Source organism: Callorhinchus milii, unplaced genomic scaffold (genome assembly GCF_018977255.1).
Source record: "Callorhinchus milii isolate IMCB2004 unplaced genomic scaffold, IMCB_Cmil_1.0 Scaffold24, whole genome shotgun sequence".
NCBI classification, from domain to species: Eukaryota; Metazoa; Chordata; class Chondrichthyes; order Chimaeriformes; family Callorhinchidae; genus Callorhinchus; species Callorhinchus milii.
In genome coordinates, this window is record NW_024704765.1 from 3,101,952 (window position 1) to 3,119,092 (window position 17,141).

Genomic DNA, 17,141 nt, shown 5'->3' on the forward strand with positions numbered 1-17,141 from the left:
AGAAAAGGAAAGTGAGAAACATTGGAAGACAGAAACATTCAGGGTGCTGATGCTCTACTCCCCAGGACACAGACTGTACTTGGCATCAACAGGAAACGAAAAGAACAAGACAGGAAAGTAATTATGCACAGTATCAAACTGGCTTCTGAAAGGAGAGTGCGAGCTGGAGCTCAAAGCATTCACACCAAATATCCCAAATAAACAGTGGCAAAGGTTGGTGTAACAACAACCTGCAGTTACTCAGTACCCTCCAGCAGGATAGAGGTTCAGAGCGCTCGATAGTGGCGGAGCATGAATCCGAACCGGGGGAGAGGCTGGGGGTGACCGGAGGCACGGTTGAAGAGGAAGGTCTTCAGGTGCTACTTGGAGATGGGGAAGGAGGGGGCAATGTGGAGAGATAGAGGAAGAGTTTTCCAGAGTTTCGGGGTGTAGTGGCTGAAAGCGCAGCCACCGATAGTGGAACGGAGGGCACGAGGGACGAGCAGGAGGCCAGTGCCAGCCGAGCTTAAAGCTCAAGACACTGAGTGGGGCAGAGTCACAGCCCGGCAAAGGGTCAAACCCTGGTTTGAGATGAACCAGTGGATCACAGACACGTACATTGGTTGAGGTGCTTCTAAAAAAGTCAGTCTCTGCATTAAAGAGAAGAGGAGATCAGACAGAGTACCATCTCCCTGTTACTAACCAGTGACCAGCGCTGGCAAGTCTGTGAGGGAACAACAAGTTTGGTTGGGATGTCTCTCTGGGCTACTAAGTGGGATGAGGCCCTACAAAGAGTTCATATCCAGGACAAAAACAGCTATAATTCTGTGTAAAAACAATGCTTACCGTCTGCAGCATCGGGTCGGAATGTTATCCTGATTTCAAACTTGTGATAAGCATCTTTTATCGTTGGCAGCGCGATGTAGGACACAGGGTCTTGTGTGAAGTACGGCACAACTCGGTCTGTAACGGGAGGGTTGTAGAGAGGTCCGTCAGTTCAACAAAGAAATCAGAGAGAGTCAGAGAGTGTGAGAGAGAGTGTGTAAGAGAGAGTGAGTGAGAGAGTGAGTGAGAGAGAGTCAGAGTGTAAGAGAGAGAGAGTGTAAGAGTGAGAGAGAGTCAGAAAGAGTGTAAGAGTCAGTGAGGAGAGTCAGAGAGAGTGTAAGAGAGAGGGAGTGAGTGAGTGTAAGAGAAAGAGCAGAAATAAAACTCATTAAAACATTAAGTTTTCACAGCACAAGGTGAAGATTGAAAAATACTTGAAGAGCGCGTCAGGATGAATGTAGCTCAAATCTATGTATCTGTGTGGTTTAGCAGCGAGTCCCATTCAGTTTCCTATCAAAACTACTTAGATTTTATATTAATCAACTCCTAACTCGTAACAGCGCTCCCCTACTCTCCATTACTCCCGCGCTTACCGACTGCATTGAATTGTAGGAAACAATAGCCTAGACCTGTTGCCACATACACAGAAGAACAACAACAACAAAAAAATTACATTTATAGAGCGCCTTTCATATCGGGAGGACGTCCCAAGGCGTTGGACAGTCACGGGTCAGGACCTGAGCATGGGGGGGAGTAGGGTGGGGGTGAGGGAAGGCAGAGAGGTGGGAGGGCGACTGAAGGTACGATCGAAGAGAAGAGGCGTGAGATCAGCCTTGAAGGAGGAAAGGGAGGAAGCGAGGTGAAGGGACCGTGGGATGGAGTTTCAGAGTGTCCAGAGGGGGCAGAGAGGCTGAAAGCCCGGCCACTGATGACATTTCCCGCGATTCAATGTCTTGGGAATTGAGTCTTGAGCCGTTACCACACGCACACTGCCTGCCCGTGCAGTGTAGGTTATCAATTAAATCGAATTTGATACGATTTGCAGTTTGTCTGTAACTCGGACTTCACCGCAAACCATATTGAATACGGTCACGACTGACAGGACCTCAGTCCATGTTACGACTCGAATTTGTACCATCTGTGTAACAGCAGCCTCGCCCTGCGCTCGAGCAAGAGCAGAGAGATCGGGAAGAGAATCATCAGCCTCCAGGGATAACCCTCCCATCACCCCCCGCAGTAACAAAGCACATCGCAGCTGAGGATGGAGTCCGTAAAGTGCAGCTTTTCCTTGTACCTCGGACTTTCAGCATGGCGTAGGCCGTCTCTGTTCCCTGCTCGTTGGTGGCGGTGCAGACATACGTTCCGGTGTGCTCCGGGGTAGCGGATTGTATGGTCAGCACATTGTTGTCAACCCGCGCTCCAGCCGGGAGATCTCCCTCCAGCTACAATGTGCAAACAGCAACGCAATCAGAAAAGGCATCAAATCAGACACCAATAAATCATGTCGACTCATCTCATTTGTAACTTGGATGGACTTGAGATCTAAACTCAGCCACTTTCCCTCGTCTAACAGGACACTTACATATGATCAGTGAGGAGACAGTGGGAACATGACCCTCTCCAATGTACTAATAATAATCCTGGCATTTGATACAGCGCCTTATCACGTCTTTGAGACGTCTCAAAGCGCTTCACAGAATATACTGTAAAGTGGAGTGACTGTACATTTTGTGGGAGAAACGTGGTAACCAATTGCTCACAGCAGCGTCCCACAAACAGCTGGGATGACTGATCAAATTATTATTTTTTTTTAAAAAGGGATTATTAGTCATGTGGAGTAAGGAAACTTGTCTAAGGTTTCGCCCCGCTCGGAATCGAACCCGGGTCCTCTCGTTTGCGAGGCAAGGACTCTAACCACTGAGCTACAGGACTCCACTCAGGTTCTTTGCATCACCTTCCCCACAAATCGTGGCTCGTGGGCTTCAGGTACACAGTGCATAAAAACCTTGTAAACGAGTGACCTAAACCCTCTCCCAGTCTTTGTCTTCTGAGGAATTGAAAAGAACGGCTTCCAAATTAAAACTAATTTTAAGAATTTTCCAAGTTATAATCGTAAGCGAAAAGGGTATAACACAGTCCGTGTGCGTATGTGCGTGCGTGTGTGGTGTGTGTGGGGGTGGGGGGGGAGGGATGGTGGTGTGTGTCTTTGTGTGTGTCTGTGGTGGTGAGGAGGGGTAGTGTGTTTAAGGGGGAGGGGGTGGTGTGTGTGCATGTGTGTGTGTGTGTGTGTGGGGAGGGGATGGGATGGTGTGTGTTTGTGGGTCTGTATGCGTGGGTGCGGGGTAGGGGTGCGGGGGGTGCGTGTGGAGAATGAATCCATTAGAAAACAGAACCTTTTTCTAAAACACAAAGCTTAGGCAGAGAGCGACACAGGACCCATTACCCACCTTTGTCCAGGTGACATCCGGGGCAGGGAATCCTGACGCTAGGCAGGGGAACACAGCGGAGGATCCGATCGCGACCTCTTTGATCTCCGGTTGAGGGGTAATGCGTGGAATCGCTGGAAAAATAACAGCCATCCGGTGATAAGCCAATCATAACAATAATTATCATAATAATCCTTGCATTTGATGTAGCGCCTTATCACGTCGTTGAAACGTCTCCAAGCCCTTCAGAGACTAATAATAATGATAACAACAGATAATAACACTGTAAAGTGAATTGACTGTATGTTTTGTGGGTGAAATGCAGGGGGCGATTGAGTGACCGGATTGATTTTCGGAGGATTATCACCCACGGAAAGCGATCATGGCAAGTCTTGGCATCCCATTTCCCAGCCTATTCCCCAACCCCCTGACTGAATACCCTCACTTCTCAAGTGTCTACTGTTTCCCTTTTAAACAATCCGATCCATTTAACCTCCAAGAGCTTCAGGCCCGGTGTGCTCTACATTCCCACCGTCATCAAGTCTTAAAATTTTAGCTCTAGTTTTGAGGTGATAATCCCCTTGTTTTGGACGAGTTGTTCCCTTTCTACAGGGATCCTCCCTTGATCATTGTGAACACATCGAGGCTCCACAGCAATTTGAGGGCAGTCGGGGGTTTACTTACTCTGGACGTGTAAAACAACCTCCGACTCGACCGACCCCACTTGGTTGGTGGCTGTACAGCGGTAACGACCTGCATCAGACTCCTTCACGTTGGCAATCTTCAGCATTCCGTTGCCAATCCGCACCCCGGGGGGCAGTGTGCCCTCCACTTTACTCCACCCGACCACGGGCTGAGGGTCTCCGATCGCCTGGCACTCGAACTCCACCGAGCCGCCAATCATCACAGTCTGCACCGAGGTCCTCACATTGATCATTACAATGGGCAAGGCTGCCGACAGCAAACACACAAGTTAGTTTGGCGTGGGGTCGCGTAGCGAACTGGTCAGAGCCCTCGCCTCGCGAGCGAGAGGACCCAGATTCGATTTCCAAACAGGGCAAAACCTTAGGCAAGTTTCCCGAAAGCCACACACCTCTGCAGTAAGTAGGAACTCGCTTGTTAGTTGATCAGTGGATCACTTTCAGTCTATGCTGCGAAGCGCTTTGTGACCTTTCAACGAAGCGTTACGGCGCTATATCAAATGCAACGATTGTTTTAACTCTTGAAAATGCCCCTCGAGAAAAACCTAACTCATAATCTTAAAGAGAGCTGAGGGGTTCCGGAGGGTTTTGAACGCCGAATCTTTTGGTTTAAAGTCTCATCCAGAGAACAGCATCTCCACATCACAGCGCCGCCCCCAGCATTGCACTGCAGCCTCAGCCTTGGCCGAGAGGACTTCAACAACAACAAATTATAATTGTACATGTTCATGTCAGGAGGATGTCCCAAGACGCTGGAATTTTCAACCCACAACCTTCTGGCCGAGAGGTAAGAGTGCTACCAACTGAGGGATATAAGCCAAACACTATAGCATTTGTTATAATCTACTTTATTTTGACAAACAGTGAACAAGTTGAGTGTCACCCCTACCTTGGATGGTGAGCTTGGCGCTATCCTGGGCCTGCTCATACCGACTTGTTGCTCTGCAGATGTAAATTCCTTCATTTTCTTGTTGTAGATTGCTAATTCTGGAAATATCACAAAAGACCTCACCATTACAATCCTCGCTTCGCTTCAAATCAGTACAGCCTGCTCTGCAACTCACACCTCAAAACATTACATTAAGTTTTACCTCAAGACGTCTTTGCTGATTTTGTGGTCCGGGGGCAAGTGACCGCCCTGTTTAAGCCACTGGATCCTGGGCTTGGGATCACCAATCACTGAGCAGGTGAACTCCACTGTGCCACCAATGTTCTTCACGTCAATCTGTGGAGTCACTCTCACAGCCAGGGGAGCTGGGGTCACAGACAGGAGGAAATAAGCAATGGATGATTAGCCGGTATGTGCAAGTATGTCCAAGAGGTAGTATGACTTATACCCTGAGTCTCAACAGTGCCAACATCAGCACAAGCAAGAGGGATAATAACATCAGAATGGTTTCCCATCCTTTAAGGTTCCAGGGCTCTGCTCTGACCACTTATTGCTCTCGGAGCTAAACATTTACAGGAAATATAGTAAAACTCACATAAGTCTTATATTTATAAATCATATAATTGCCTAGGTCGTACATACACCTGAGTCCCATTAATGCAAAGATTATTATTCAATTTCCTATCAAAACCGCTTAAGATTTCTTTGCATGAGTCGCATTAATCATCTTCTAACCGTAACGCAGTTCCCCAACCCTCCATTCCTCCCACACTTACTGACTGCGTTGAATTATGCACACGCAGTGCAGATTACTGATTAAATTGGATAATATATGACTACGTTTGCTTGCAACTTGGACTTTGTGTAAGTCATATTAAATGAGTGATAATGTAAATTAAGTGATAATGTATTTCCACTTTCTAGTGCATTAAGTTCTTTCTCAACAGATTTATTGTGCATTTGTTATAATCTACTTTATTTTGACAAAAACTTGAGAACGTGATAAACAGTGAGGAGAATGGTAACAGACTGCAGGAGGGCAAAGAGAGACTGGTGAAATGGGCAGACACATGGCAGATGATGTTTAATTCAGAGAAGTGTGAGGTGATGCATTTTGGCAGGAAGAATGAGGAGAAGAATATACATACAAATGGTACAGGTTTAAAGGGGTTACAGGAGCAGAGAGACCTGGGGGTTCACGTAACACATGTATTTGAAGCTGGCAGGACAGGTTATAGAGCTATTAAAAAAGTATATGGGATCCTTGGCTTTATAAATAGAGGCACAGAGTACAAAAGCGAGGAAGTTCTGCTAAATCTTTATAAGTCACTGGTTAAACCTCAGCTGGTATGTTGTGTCCAATTCTGGGCACCAAACGTTAGGAAGGATGTCAAGGCTTTGGTGAGGGTGCAGAGGAGATTTGCCAGAATGGTACCAGGGATGAGGGACTTTAGTTATGTGGAGAGACCAGAGAATGGTTCTCCTCACAGCAGAGAAGGTTAAGGGGAGATTTAATAGAGGTGTTCCCAATGATGAGGGGTTTTGATAGAGTAGATAGGGTGGATCAGTAACCAGGGCACATAGATTTAAAATAATTGGCAAAAGAACCAGAGGGGAGATGAGATTTTTTTTAACCCAGAGAGTTGTTACGGTCTGGAATGCACTGCCTGAAAAGGGTGGAAACAGATTCAATAACAACTTTCAAAAGGGAATTAGAAAAGTACTTGAAAAGGAAATATTTACAGGCCTGTGGGTTAAGAGTGGGACTGGTTGAGTAGCTTTAGAGCCAGCACAGGCATCGATGGGCCGAATGGCCTCCTTCTGTGCTGTAATATTCTATGATTCCACTGGAACATGTGATCTTGACAAATATGAGATAAAACGCCCACAGCTATTCAGCTTTGACGACAATGGCAATAAACTTACATCTAACTCTGACAGTCGCTGTGGCTTCGCTCTCCCCGACCTTGTTTTTGACCAGGCAACTGTAAGTGTCGGAATCGGAGATCACGGCCAGGTTGATCTGCAGGACGCCATCCCGGATGCGGGCTCTGGATGGCAGCTTTCCGCCCAGTTTAGACCATTGGTACTGGAGTGGGGGTGTTCCCTGGGCCAGGCATTGCAGCCGGATCACTTCACCTACCCGAACAGTCACGGCTTCGTTGTTAAAGGTGGCATAAGGTGGACCTGAGAGGACGAGGGAAGCTGGTGTTACTGCCATGTGACAGGAGGCACCGCGGCTCACAAAGGCTCGGCTTGTTTAACAACAACAACCACAAACATCAACAAGATTACGTTTGAAGAGTGCTTGGGAGGACGTCCCAAGGCGCTGGACAGACAGGGATCAGGACTAACTTGGCGACGCTCAGCACGTGACTGTGCCGGGGGCTGCCAGCTGGTGAAACGCCATTCCCCGCGTGTGCACAATTCACACAGCGCCGCTGAGCGAGAGCGAGCAGAGCAGCAGGAAGGGTGGCCAACATTCAGGTCAGTGATTCCAACGTAATCGGTGGTTTCTTGAAAAGCGGGTGTTCTGAAAACATGCAGTCAACAAACTAATCCAACCCCACCCCACTGAGCCGCACAGATGGAAATGCTCTTACTCTCCACGTCCAGCATGATGAAGATCTCTTTGAAGCCGGCAGAATTGGAAGCATTGCAGATGTACTGGCCGGAGTCCTGCAGCCCCAGGTTAGGGATGACCAGGGAACCATTGACGATCTTGTGCTGCCAGGGAAGTGGTGCCCGTAGTTTAGACCACTGGATAACGGGGGTGGGGTAACCTACAGGCAGTCAGACAAGAAACAGTCAGGACGTTACAAATGTAATTCATTCCAGTTTGGATTTGATGCTCTTCTCGGGTCCATAAGTTTTAAAACTGGACAAATGACCACTGGACCTTTCCGAAATTCTGCACAATTTTAGAATTCAGGAAAGACAAAGTAGGTGAAGTTTAAACACCAGACGAGGAACCCTAACACCTCTCCTGGGTCAATCTGTATTCCCAAATGAGATCTACTGCAACAACAACTTGAATTTACACAGCGCCCCTCAAGCAGGGCGGCATCTCAGAGCACTTGACAGTGGCAGAGCATGACGCTGAGCCTGGGTGCAGGGGGAGGTGACTGTCGACACCGTTGATGAGGAAGGTCTTTAGGTGCGATCTGAAGACAGGGAAGGAGGGGGGCACAGAGGAAGAGTGTTCCAGAGTTTCAGAGATCTAGCAGTGATCTGCCGTATCTCGGGGCTTCCTTCAATTTTTGGATGTTACGGCATCTCACCTCTAGGAGGCTTCACAAACCAATTTCTTGCAGAGCAATCCTAGTAAAATGTACCAATGTGGGGCTGGGCTGGGGGTTGTCTGTGTGACGTACCAGTGGCCGAGCAGTGAAGTGTGGTCGTCCCTCCCGTGGTAGCGACACTGGTGGTCTCCTCCACGGTGATCTGTGGGGCAGTGGGAGCTGAGGGAGTCAGGTCCACCAACACCTCCACCCGGGACTCCGCCGAGCCAAGCTGGTTGACCGCTTGGCACAAATAGGTCCCAGAGTCCTCCACTCGGGCAGAAGAAATCTAAACCAAAGTACAGCAATAACCAGTTACTATATAGGGTGTCCACAAAGTCCTGTTACCCCATGTGTTTGTGTGTTTTTTTACACAGGGCATTGACCAACAACTGAAACATGTGGGAGAATGACGATAATTGTATTTAGAAGTACATCATTGTATTCAGTACAAGCATTTAACTCTATTTAGCCGTCCAGAGGATCATTGTGATTGTGTGTGCGTGTGGATATGGACTGCGCTGCAGAAAAAACCCGCATGGGGTAACAGGACATTGTGGACAGCCCGTAGTGATTAAATGCATTTATGAATGATCGTTTCAATCATAATTCTAGTCCACTGCTGTGGAGAAATCATTCTGGGATTTGCTGTCACTCAGGGATCTTTCAATAGGACATCTTCTCGTCTGTGTGACAGGATCTATCGCGAGCCTCTATTTTAATACCAAGTTGTGTCACTTTTTGGGGGTGTCAGCCGGGTGTCTGACACATGAGGAAACCCATCACCGAGCTTACGAGTATCCAAACCAAACTGAGATTTCCATAAATCCCACTTGCACATGGAAACCCCAGAGATAGATTGTTGGAATAGAATGCGCTCTCTCTCCTGGAGGGACGCCTTCTGCTTACCTAATTCCGGAAAGTATTAAGCGCAGGTTGGCGAGCGCTTGAGGACCCGAGAGTGTATGTTGGGATAACTGCTGGAGCCTAACCAACTAAAACCAAATGCCAACAAGTCATGTTATAATGGAGCTCTGACGATGCAAGGCTGTTGAGGAGAACGTATTGCACGGAGTTAGAAGTGCACTCACCTTCAGAATGGAATGTCCTGCCTGTGTTGTCTGTGCATCCAAAGGCTTTCTCTGTCTGCCTTCAATCCGGTGCCAACTGACCACAGGCCGAGGCTCGGCCTTACTTATACATTCTACTGTGATGGAATCCCTCACCCCCAACCTGACTGGCCCTCTGGGGGAAACAGACACAGTGGGAACTCCTGGGGAACAGAACACAAGATTGATGGATTGACAAACAGCAAAATCAACCAACCAACCAATCAGCCAACCAACCATCCAACCAATGAATATGTGACCACCACTGCGATTCTGAGGAAAACTCTCAATGAGAAAAAACACAACATTAATTCCACAAAACAAAATTCAAACTACAAGAGACGACAGAAAATGAACCTCACCCAAAAATACAGTAAGTGTAAATAATCATAGCAATCTTTGCATTTGATACAGCGCCTTATTAAGTCTTCAAGAGGTCTCAAAACGCTTCACAGACTATACTGTAAAGTGGATTGACTGTGTATTTTGTGGGTGAAATGCGGCAGCCAATTGCACACAGCAGTGTCCCCCACAAACTGTCGTGGATTGAGTGGTCAAATTATTTTTTTGGAAGGAATTATTACCCTTGGAAAGGCGATCTACCAATCGACTAACAACCGGGTTCCTACTTATTGTTAGATAAACAGAGGCGTGCGGAGTAAGGAAACTTGCATGACATTTCACCTTGCTGGGAATTGAACCCAGGCCTCTCGCTTGCGAGGTGAGTACTCTAACCCCTGAGCTACAGGGCAGGTTTGGGGGGCAGTGGCAGGGCCCAGTCAGGGCAGGGCAGGGCAGCACTGTTAGTTGGCACCAGAAGTGGTAGTGACTTGGGATGTGATTGGGGCTGGTGAGGAATCCCTCATTAATCCAGGACCTCATGGCGAGCACAGCACTGCTCAGCCTCAGGCTCGGCTCTTGCTGCAGCCCCAGTGTGTTCATCACATATAATTATAATGACCACAATAACAACTAAATAACTACAGCACTTTTCACATTGAGAGGACATCCCAAAGCCATTGGCAATTCTGGCACTGACTGGAGTCTCGGGTAAATGAAGCAAATAACGATTGCGTGGCTATCATGATGACCGCAGAACAGCAATGGCTCAGTGCACTGTCAGGTAAAGAACACACACAACCCACACACACACACACGCGCGCACTACCAGAGCAGAAATCCTCTCCGGGTCTAAATGGCAACAACAAAGTGCATTATACAGTGCCTTTCATGTCCGGAGGACGTCCCAAGGTTCTGGACAACGAGGGATTTGCACCCAAGCTGGGGGTTAGGATCACAGAGGGGTGGAGGGTAAGTGTGACGGAGGAGGGAAGATGACCGAAGGTACGGTTGAAAACGGTTGAAGGTCTTGAGAGGGGCCTTGAAGGAGGCAAGGGAGGGGGAGAGTAAGAGGGGCTCCGGATGGAGTTTCAGGGGGTGGGGGCAGAAAGACTGGAGGCCCGACCACTAATGGTAGAACAGGCAGGGGGACAGACGTGGATCAAGTCAGTGCCGGAGGAAGCGGACAGGTTGGTAATGGGTCGCAGCGGGAGTGAGGAGCAAGACTGCGGAGGGCTTTAAATATGAGGACAAGTCTCTTGAACTTGAAAAGCAGCAACTATTCACTGGAGTTTATGTGTGTGTGTGTGGAGGGTGGTGTGGGTGGGGGGAAGGGTGGTGTGTATGTGGGTGGGTGTCCGGGGGAGGTTGATGTGTGTGGCGGGGTGGTGTGTGTCTGTGGGAGGAGGTGGGGGTAATGGTGGTGGGGAAGGGTGGTGTGTGTGAGGGTGGTGTATGTGTGGGAGGGAAGGGTGGTGTGTGTGTGTGTGTGTGTGTGGGAGGGTAGTGTATATGTGTGGGGCGGGGGAGGAGGGTGTTGAGTGTGTGCGTACCTTGTACAATCAGAGTCACGGTGCTGTACGCCAGGCCGAAGCGGTTGCCAGCCACACACTTGTACTGTCCGTGGCTCGTCTGGCGAACGTTGGTGATTGTGATGGTGGTGCCCGCGCCAGTGATGCTTATGTTGTCTGAAAAACAGGAGAAGGGAGCGCTGAGTCCTGGGGACCGTACTCCACCTCGCAAACAGCTTCCGCATCAACCTCAATTAACCCGTGTTTGGAACCCCGTTTAACGCAGCAGCTGAAGCGCAGATTCAGACTCGATTTAAGACTTTTCTCAAATCTCACATCCTCAGAAATTTTGAGATGTATAATATTAATTTAATAATCCCTGCGTTTCATACAGCGCTTTATGTCTTTAAGACGTCTCTAATTATTTCACAGAATGTACTGTAAAGTGTAATAACTGTGTATTTTGTGGGCGAAAAGGGCAGCCGATTGTGCACAGCAGCGTCCCACAATCAGTCGTGGATTGAAGTAACCAATTTTGCTTCTTTTTTTTAATAAAGAGATTATTACCCCTGGAAAGCGATCCGCCAATTGACTAACAACTGGGTTCCGATTTACTGCTAGCTAAACAGGCGTGTAGAATAAGGAAACAGGTTCTGTCGCTTGCAAGGTGAGCGAACTGAACCAACACGCTACAGACTCCACCTCACAGAATCCTAGAATTATGCACCACAGAAGGAGGCCATTCGGCCCATCGTGTCTGTGACAGCTCTTTGAAAAGAGCTTCCGAATCAATCCCACTCCCCCGCTCTCTCCCCATAGCTCTGCAAATTTGTCCTCCCCAAATAATTATCTACTTCTCTCTTAAAAGCTGTTATTGAATCGGCTTCCCCCGGCCTTTCAGGCAATGCATTCCAAATCACAACAACTCGCTATGTGAAAACATTTCTCCTCCCCTCCCCTCTGTTTCTTTTAACAACTATTTTAAATCGGTGTCCTTCGGTTACCGACCCGCCCGCCAGTGGAAATATTTTCTCCTGTTCACCCTATCAAATCCCTCATCATTTTGAAAACTTCTATTAAGTCTCCTCTTAACCTTCTCTGCTCCAAAGGAGAATAATCCCAACTTCTCTACCTCTCCTGATAACTGAAGATCCTCATTCCTGGTGCCATCCTGGTCAATCTCCTTTGCTCCAATGCCTTGACATCCTTCCTAAAGTGCGGTGCCCAGAACGGAACGCAGTCTCGAGCTGAGGTCTAACCAGTGTTTTATATAAAGGTTCATCATAACTTCCTGATTTGTGTATTCTATGCCCCTATTTATAAAGCCTCGTATCCCATATGCTTTTTTAACAGCTTTATCTCCCTGTCCGGCCACCTTCAAAGATTTATTTATATGAAAGTGTTGGCTGTCCTTTATTAACCCATATTTTTCTAAGTGAAAATTTATTTTGTCCCGGTATATAGCCTCTAGAAGTTTCCCCACTACTGACGTTAGGCTGACTGGTCTGTAGTTCCCGGGTTTATCCTTTTGCCCCTTTTTGTACAGGGGAGTAACATTTGTAACCCTCCAGTCCTCTGGCACCACCCGGTGTCGAAGGAGGATTGAAGGATTGCGGCCAGAGGCTCCGTTATTTCCACCCTAACATCCCTCAGTAACCTGGGATGCATCCCGTCCGGACCAGGTGGCTTATCTACCTTGAGCACTGACAACTTTTTAGTTCCTCCTCCTGGTTTATTCTTCTCTTATCCAATTTCTCACCCCTCTCCTCCGATACTGTGGCATTGGCTGCATCCTTTTTTTTTAAAGACAATTTTCCAATTACCTTATTCATCCAGGGAGTTGTTTTAATAGTTTTAATCGTGTTATTGTCAGGTTAAAGACTAAGAACCTCATGGTTTGGGAGCCTGTGGAGTACCTTGTGGCTGTTGGCTGGGTGTGATCCACTCGATGCGGAGAGGCTGAGCTCCTTCGAGAATCTCACACTTTAGGGACACATTGTGGCCTTGGATGACGGTGACTTCCTGGGGGCCGGTGCTTATTATTGGTGACTGCTGCCCTGCAGGACAACGATAGACAAACACAGTTAATGAGTGACCAAAACAACAGTTCACTTGTGTAAATAACTTTATATCACACAAAGCAACGAAATTCAGCACAGACAATAAACATCGAGCCAACTATCTAACACTCATACGTTTATGTTTACCTACATCCAATCTTCATTGTAAATTGACAGCATGTGTGGAGATGGAATGATGAGATGACGCTGGACTACACTAAAACCCCGCTCGCTGGACTTCCCAACTCTTCCCTCCACAAGCTGCAGATTATTCAGAACTCTGCAGCTCGTGTCCTCTCCAGCACTCGGCTCTGTGGCCCTATCACCCACATCCTCGCCCGGCTCCACTGGCTCCTCATCCCTAGAGGATTGAGTTTAAGAACCTCACCCTTACTTTCAAGGGCCTTCATGGTCTTGCTCCTCCTACCTCGGCAACCTACTAACACCATACCAACCTATCCGTTGCCATGGCTTGGCGGGCACTGGCCTGCTCCACGTCCCCGCCCTGGACGCTCCACCTTCGGCAGCTGGGCCTTCAGCCTTTCTGCCCCCACCCTCTGGAACTCCATCCAGGATCCCCTCCGCCCCCTCCCTTGCCTCCTTGGTGGCACATCTCAAGACCTACCTCTTCGATTGCACACCTTCGGTCACACTCCCACCCCCGCTTGCCCTCCACCCCTCGACTCCAACCCACAGATTGGGTACAAACCCTGATTGTCCGGGGGCCATAGGACATCCTCGTGACGTGAAAAGCCATGTGTAATAACTGACATTATCACGTTGTTGAGACATCGCAAAGCGATTTGTTGTTGTATGGAAAATAAGCAGATCACAAAGCCCTCCAAACTCCTTCACAGAAACTAATGAAAGAGTCAAGGGTCGCAGCGTAACCTGACAGCATGGAGGACCACAGAGAGACACAGGCGACAATTAGTGACAACACTGAGCGGAGCGAGTGGGTGACTTACGGGTTGAGCGAGACGTGACTGACACCGAGACAGTCGCTCGCTCCCTCCCCAGCGAGTTCTCAGCCTCACAGCTATAGTCACCAGCGTCGGCCACTGTTGCCTTTACAATCTGCAGCCGAGACCCCAACACCTGGAACACACACAGCGCAGAGACTGTCACTGACACACTTACACACCCTCGCTCGCCCGCTCACACACTCACACACCCTTGCTCGCTCACACTCACACACCCTCGCTCACTCACACACCCTCGCTCACTCACACACTCTCGCTCGCTCACAAACAAGCTCACCTACACGCACTCACACACACTCGCTCACACACATGCATGCACTCGCTCACACGCACGGACGCGCGCGCACACAAAAGCTAACGCACAAATGCTCACACACACATGCTCACAGACACCCTCACAGACACACACACTGACACACAGACAGACAAGACACTCTCCGTTTGGTCTGGAGACGCTTGAGCATGATGATGGGTTTCCATACCTGTCAAGACACCCAACTGAGCAAAGCAAGTGCTGGGTTTAATGCAGTGAGTGAGGTCGTCACCCTCCACCATACCTGACACTCCGTGACAAACAGAACTCAATGTGACAGCAGGTTACGTACCTGGTGATTGGCAGTGAGGGCACTGCCCATCCGGTGCCAGGTCAGGGTGGGCTCAGGCTGTCCCTGCGCCTGGCACGCCAGCTCCAGGGACCCTCCTTCTGTTACGAAGGCCTGAGCGGGGTGAACCCGCACCCTGGGGGGGCTGCCTCGTGCTGCTGGGAGAACAGGAAAGGCGAGAGTGAGGCGAATGGACCATTTCTACTCTGGGAACTGAGAGACTCCAGACCTTTCCTAGTGTCGCGGTTAACAAGGATCTCAAGTGTAGGAACAGGAGGATGCCATTCAGCCCCTCAAACTTGTTCCGCCATTCTATAAGATCATGGATGATCAGGATCTCAACTCCAATTACCCGCCGTTGCCCCGTATCCCTTGACCCCCTGACCTAACAACAACAACAACAACAACAACAAGATTCCATTTATAGAGCGCCTTTCACGTCAGGAGGACGTCCCAAGGCGCTGCACAGTTGGGTCATGACCCGAGCAGGGGGGAAATGGTCAGGGTGAGGGAAGGAAGGGAGGGAGAGAGGAGGGGGGAAATGGTCAGGGTGAGGGGAGGGAAGGGAGGGAGAGAGGAGGGGGAAATGGTCAGGGTGAGGGGAGGGAAGGGAGGGAGCGAGGAGGAGGAAGAGAGTCGAGAGGGGAGCTGAAGGCACGGTCAAAGAGAAAGGTTTTGAGACCGGCCTTGAAGGAGGAAAGGGAGGAAGCAAGGCGAAGGCACTGGGGGATGGAGTTCCAGAGCCTCGGGGCTGAGAGGCTGAAGGCCCGACCACCGATAGTAGGGCGGTTGGGGCGGGGGACGTGGAGCAGACCGGAGCCAGAGGAACGGAGGGTACGGGCAGGTAGGTAGGGGGATAGTAGGTTGGAGAGGTAGGAGGGAGCAAGGCCGTGAATGGCCTTGTAGGTGAGGATGAGGATCTTGAAATCAATCCTCTGGGGGATGGGGAGCCAGTGGAGGCGAGCGAGGGTAGGAGTGATGTGGTCGCGAAGCCTGGTGCGGGACAGTACACGAGCTGCAGAGTTCTGAATGACCTGCAGCTTGTGGAGGGAGGTGGCGGGAAGGCCGGCGAGGAGAGAGTTCCCATAGTCCAGCCTTGAGGTGACAGAGGCGTGAACCAGGGTTTCAGCAGCGTGAGGGGTGAGGTAGTGCCGTAGTCTGGCGATATTCCGGAGGTGATGGAAGGCGGTGCCAGTTGTGGTGCGGATGTGAGGGAGAAAGGACAGCTCAGGGTCGAACAAAACGCCGAGGTTCCTGACTGGCTTTGAGAGGTGGAGAGTGCAGCCTTGGATACTGATGGTGTCAGCGCCTGAGGTGCGGAGGCGCTGACGTGAGCCAATCAGGAGGGCCTCGGTTTTTTGCACGTTTAATAACAAATTGCTATCCACCCCAGTCTTGAAAATTCCAATTGCCCCGACATCCACAGCCTTTAGGGGGAGAGAGTGCCCACTAGCACTTGTGTAGAATAAACGTTGCCTGATTTCACTCCTAGCTCTTGTTTTAAGCTTATGGTCGCCTTGTTCTGGATTCCCCCGCCCACCAGAGGACATAGTTTCTCTCCAGCTTCCCAGGCAAAGCCCCTTTAGCATCTTAAACACCCATCGTCACCTCTCCCTGTAATGGTGCCCATGTATCAAAGATGTCCCGTAAAACCTACCATCTCTGTGAACAGCTGCGGACTCTGTTAATTCAAAAAATCCAGTGGAAAACCCCCGACCGATTCTGTCTGCGTAATTACAACAGCCTTCACTTGTCTCTGTGTGCCCCGTGTGTGCCCTGTGTGTGCTCTCTGTGTGTGCTCTCTGTGTGCGCTCTCTGTGTGCGCTCTCTGTGTGCCCTGTGTGTGCTCTCTGTGTGTGCCCTGTGTGTGCTCTCTGTGTGCCCTGTGTGTGCTCTCTGTGTGTGCTCTCTGTGTGCGCTCTCTGTGTGCCCTGTGTGTGCTCTCTGTGTGCCCTGTGTGCCCTGTGTGTGCCCTGTGTGCGCTCTGTGTGTGCCCTGTGTGTGCCCTGTGTGCTCTCTGTGTGTGCCCTGTGTGTGCTCTCTGTGTGTGCCCTGTGTGTGCTCTCTGTGTTAGTATCGCAGGTGCCTGAGCTGCTGCACGCTCCTCCCTCTGCTCGTGGCTCTCCTCTGTAACACGTACCCAAACTGTACCCAATCCCCCGGGTCTGCCTAACTGACATCCCCCACACACCGAGCGTCACCGTCTGCGGTTAATAAAACAACTCAGGATCGCAATAACAACAACAACGATAATCCTCGCATTTGGTGCAGCGCCTGATAACACTTCCAAAACTTCAGCTGCGGAGAAAGAGAGAGAGAGAGAGAGACTTCTTTCTCGAATGGAAGGGACACGCAGACAGATCCTCGGTTTGACCCCCCCCCCCCCCCACCCCACCACCCCCACCACCTCTCCCCGCAGAAACTTCACCACAACCC

The 17,141-nt window shown here is 49.7% G+C and overlaps 1 protein-coding gene across 1 annotated transcript in view; it reads right to left on the minus strand.

Annotated features, from left to right (window-relative positions):
- The window catches only part of hspg2 (heparan sulfate proteoglycan 2), a 197,386-nt gene that overhangs the window by 21,100 nt on the left and 159,145 nt on the right, over positions 1–17,141 (minus strand). The window contains exons 57-70 of the mRNA XM_042343774.1: positions 14,709–14,863; positions 14,089–14,218; positions 12,977–13,117; positions 11,103–11,237; positions 9,193–9,374; positions 8,195–8,390; positions 7,424–7,603; positions 6,747–7,007; positions 5,023–5,185; positions 4,821–4,918; positions 3,915–4,181; positions 3,252–3,364; positions 2,099–2,246; positions 826–942 (exon numbers count right to left, since the gene is read on the minus strand). Coding sequence (XP_042199708.1) covers positions 826–942; positions 2,099–2,246; positions 3,252–3,364; positions 3,915–4,181; positions 4,821–4,918; positions 5,023–5,185; positions 6,747–7,007; positions 7,424–7,603; positions 8,195–8,390; positions 9,193–9,374; positions 11,103–11,237; positions 12,977–13,117; positions 14,089–14,218; positions 14,709–14,863 — 2,286 coding nt within the window. The remainder of the gene's footprint in view (positions 1–825; positions 943–2,098; positions 2,247–3,251; positions 3,365–3,914; positions 4,182–4,820; positions 4,919–5,022; positions 5,186–6,746; positions 7,008–7,423; positions 7,604–8,194; positions 8,391–9,192; positions 9,375–11,102; positions 11,238–12,976; positions 13,118–14,088; positions 14,219–14,708; positions 14,864–17,141) is intronic.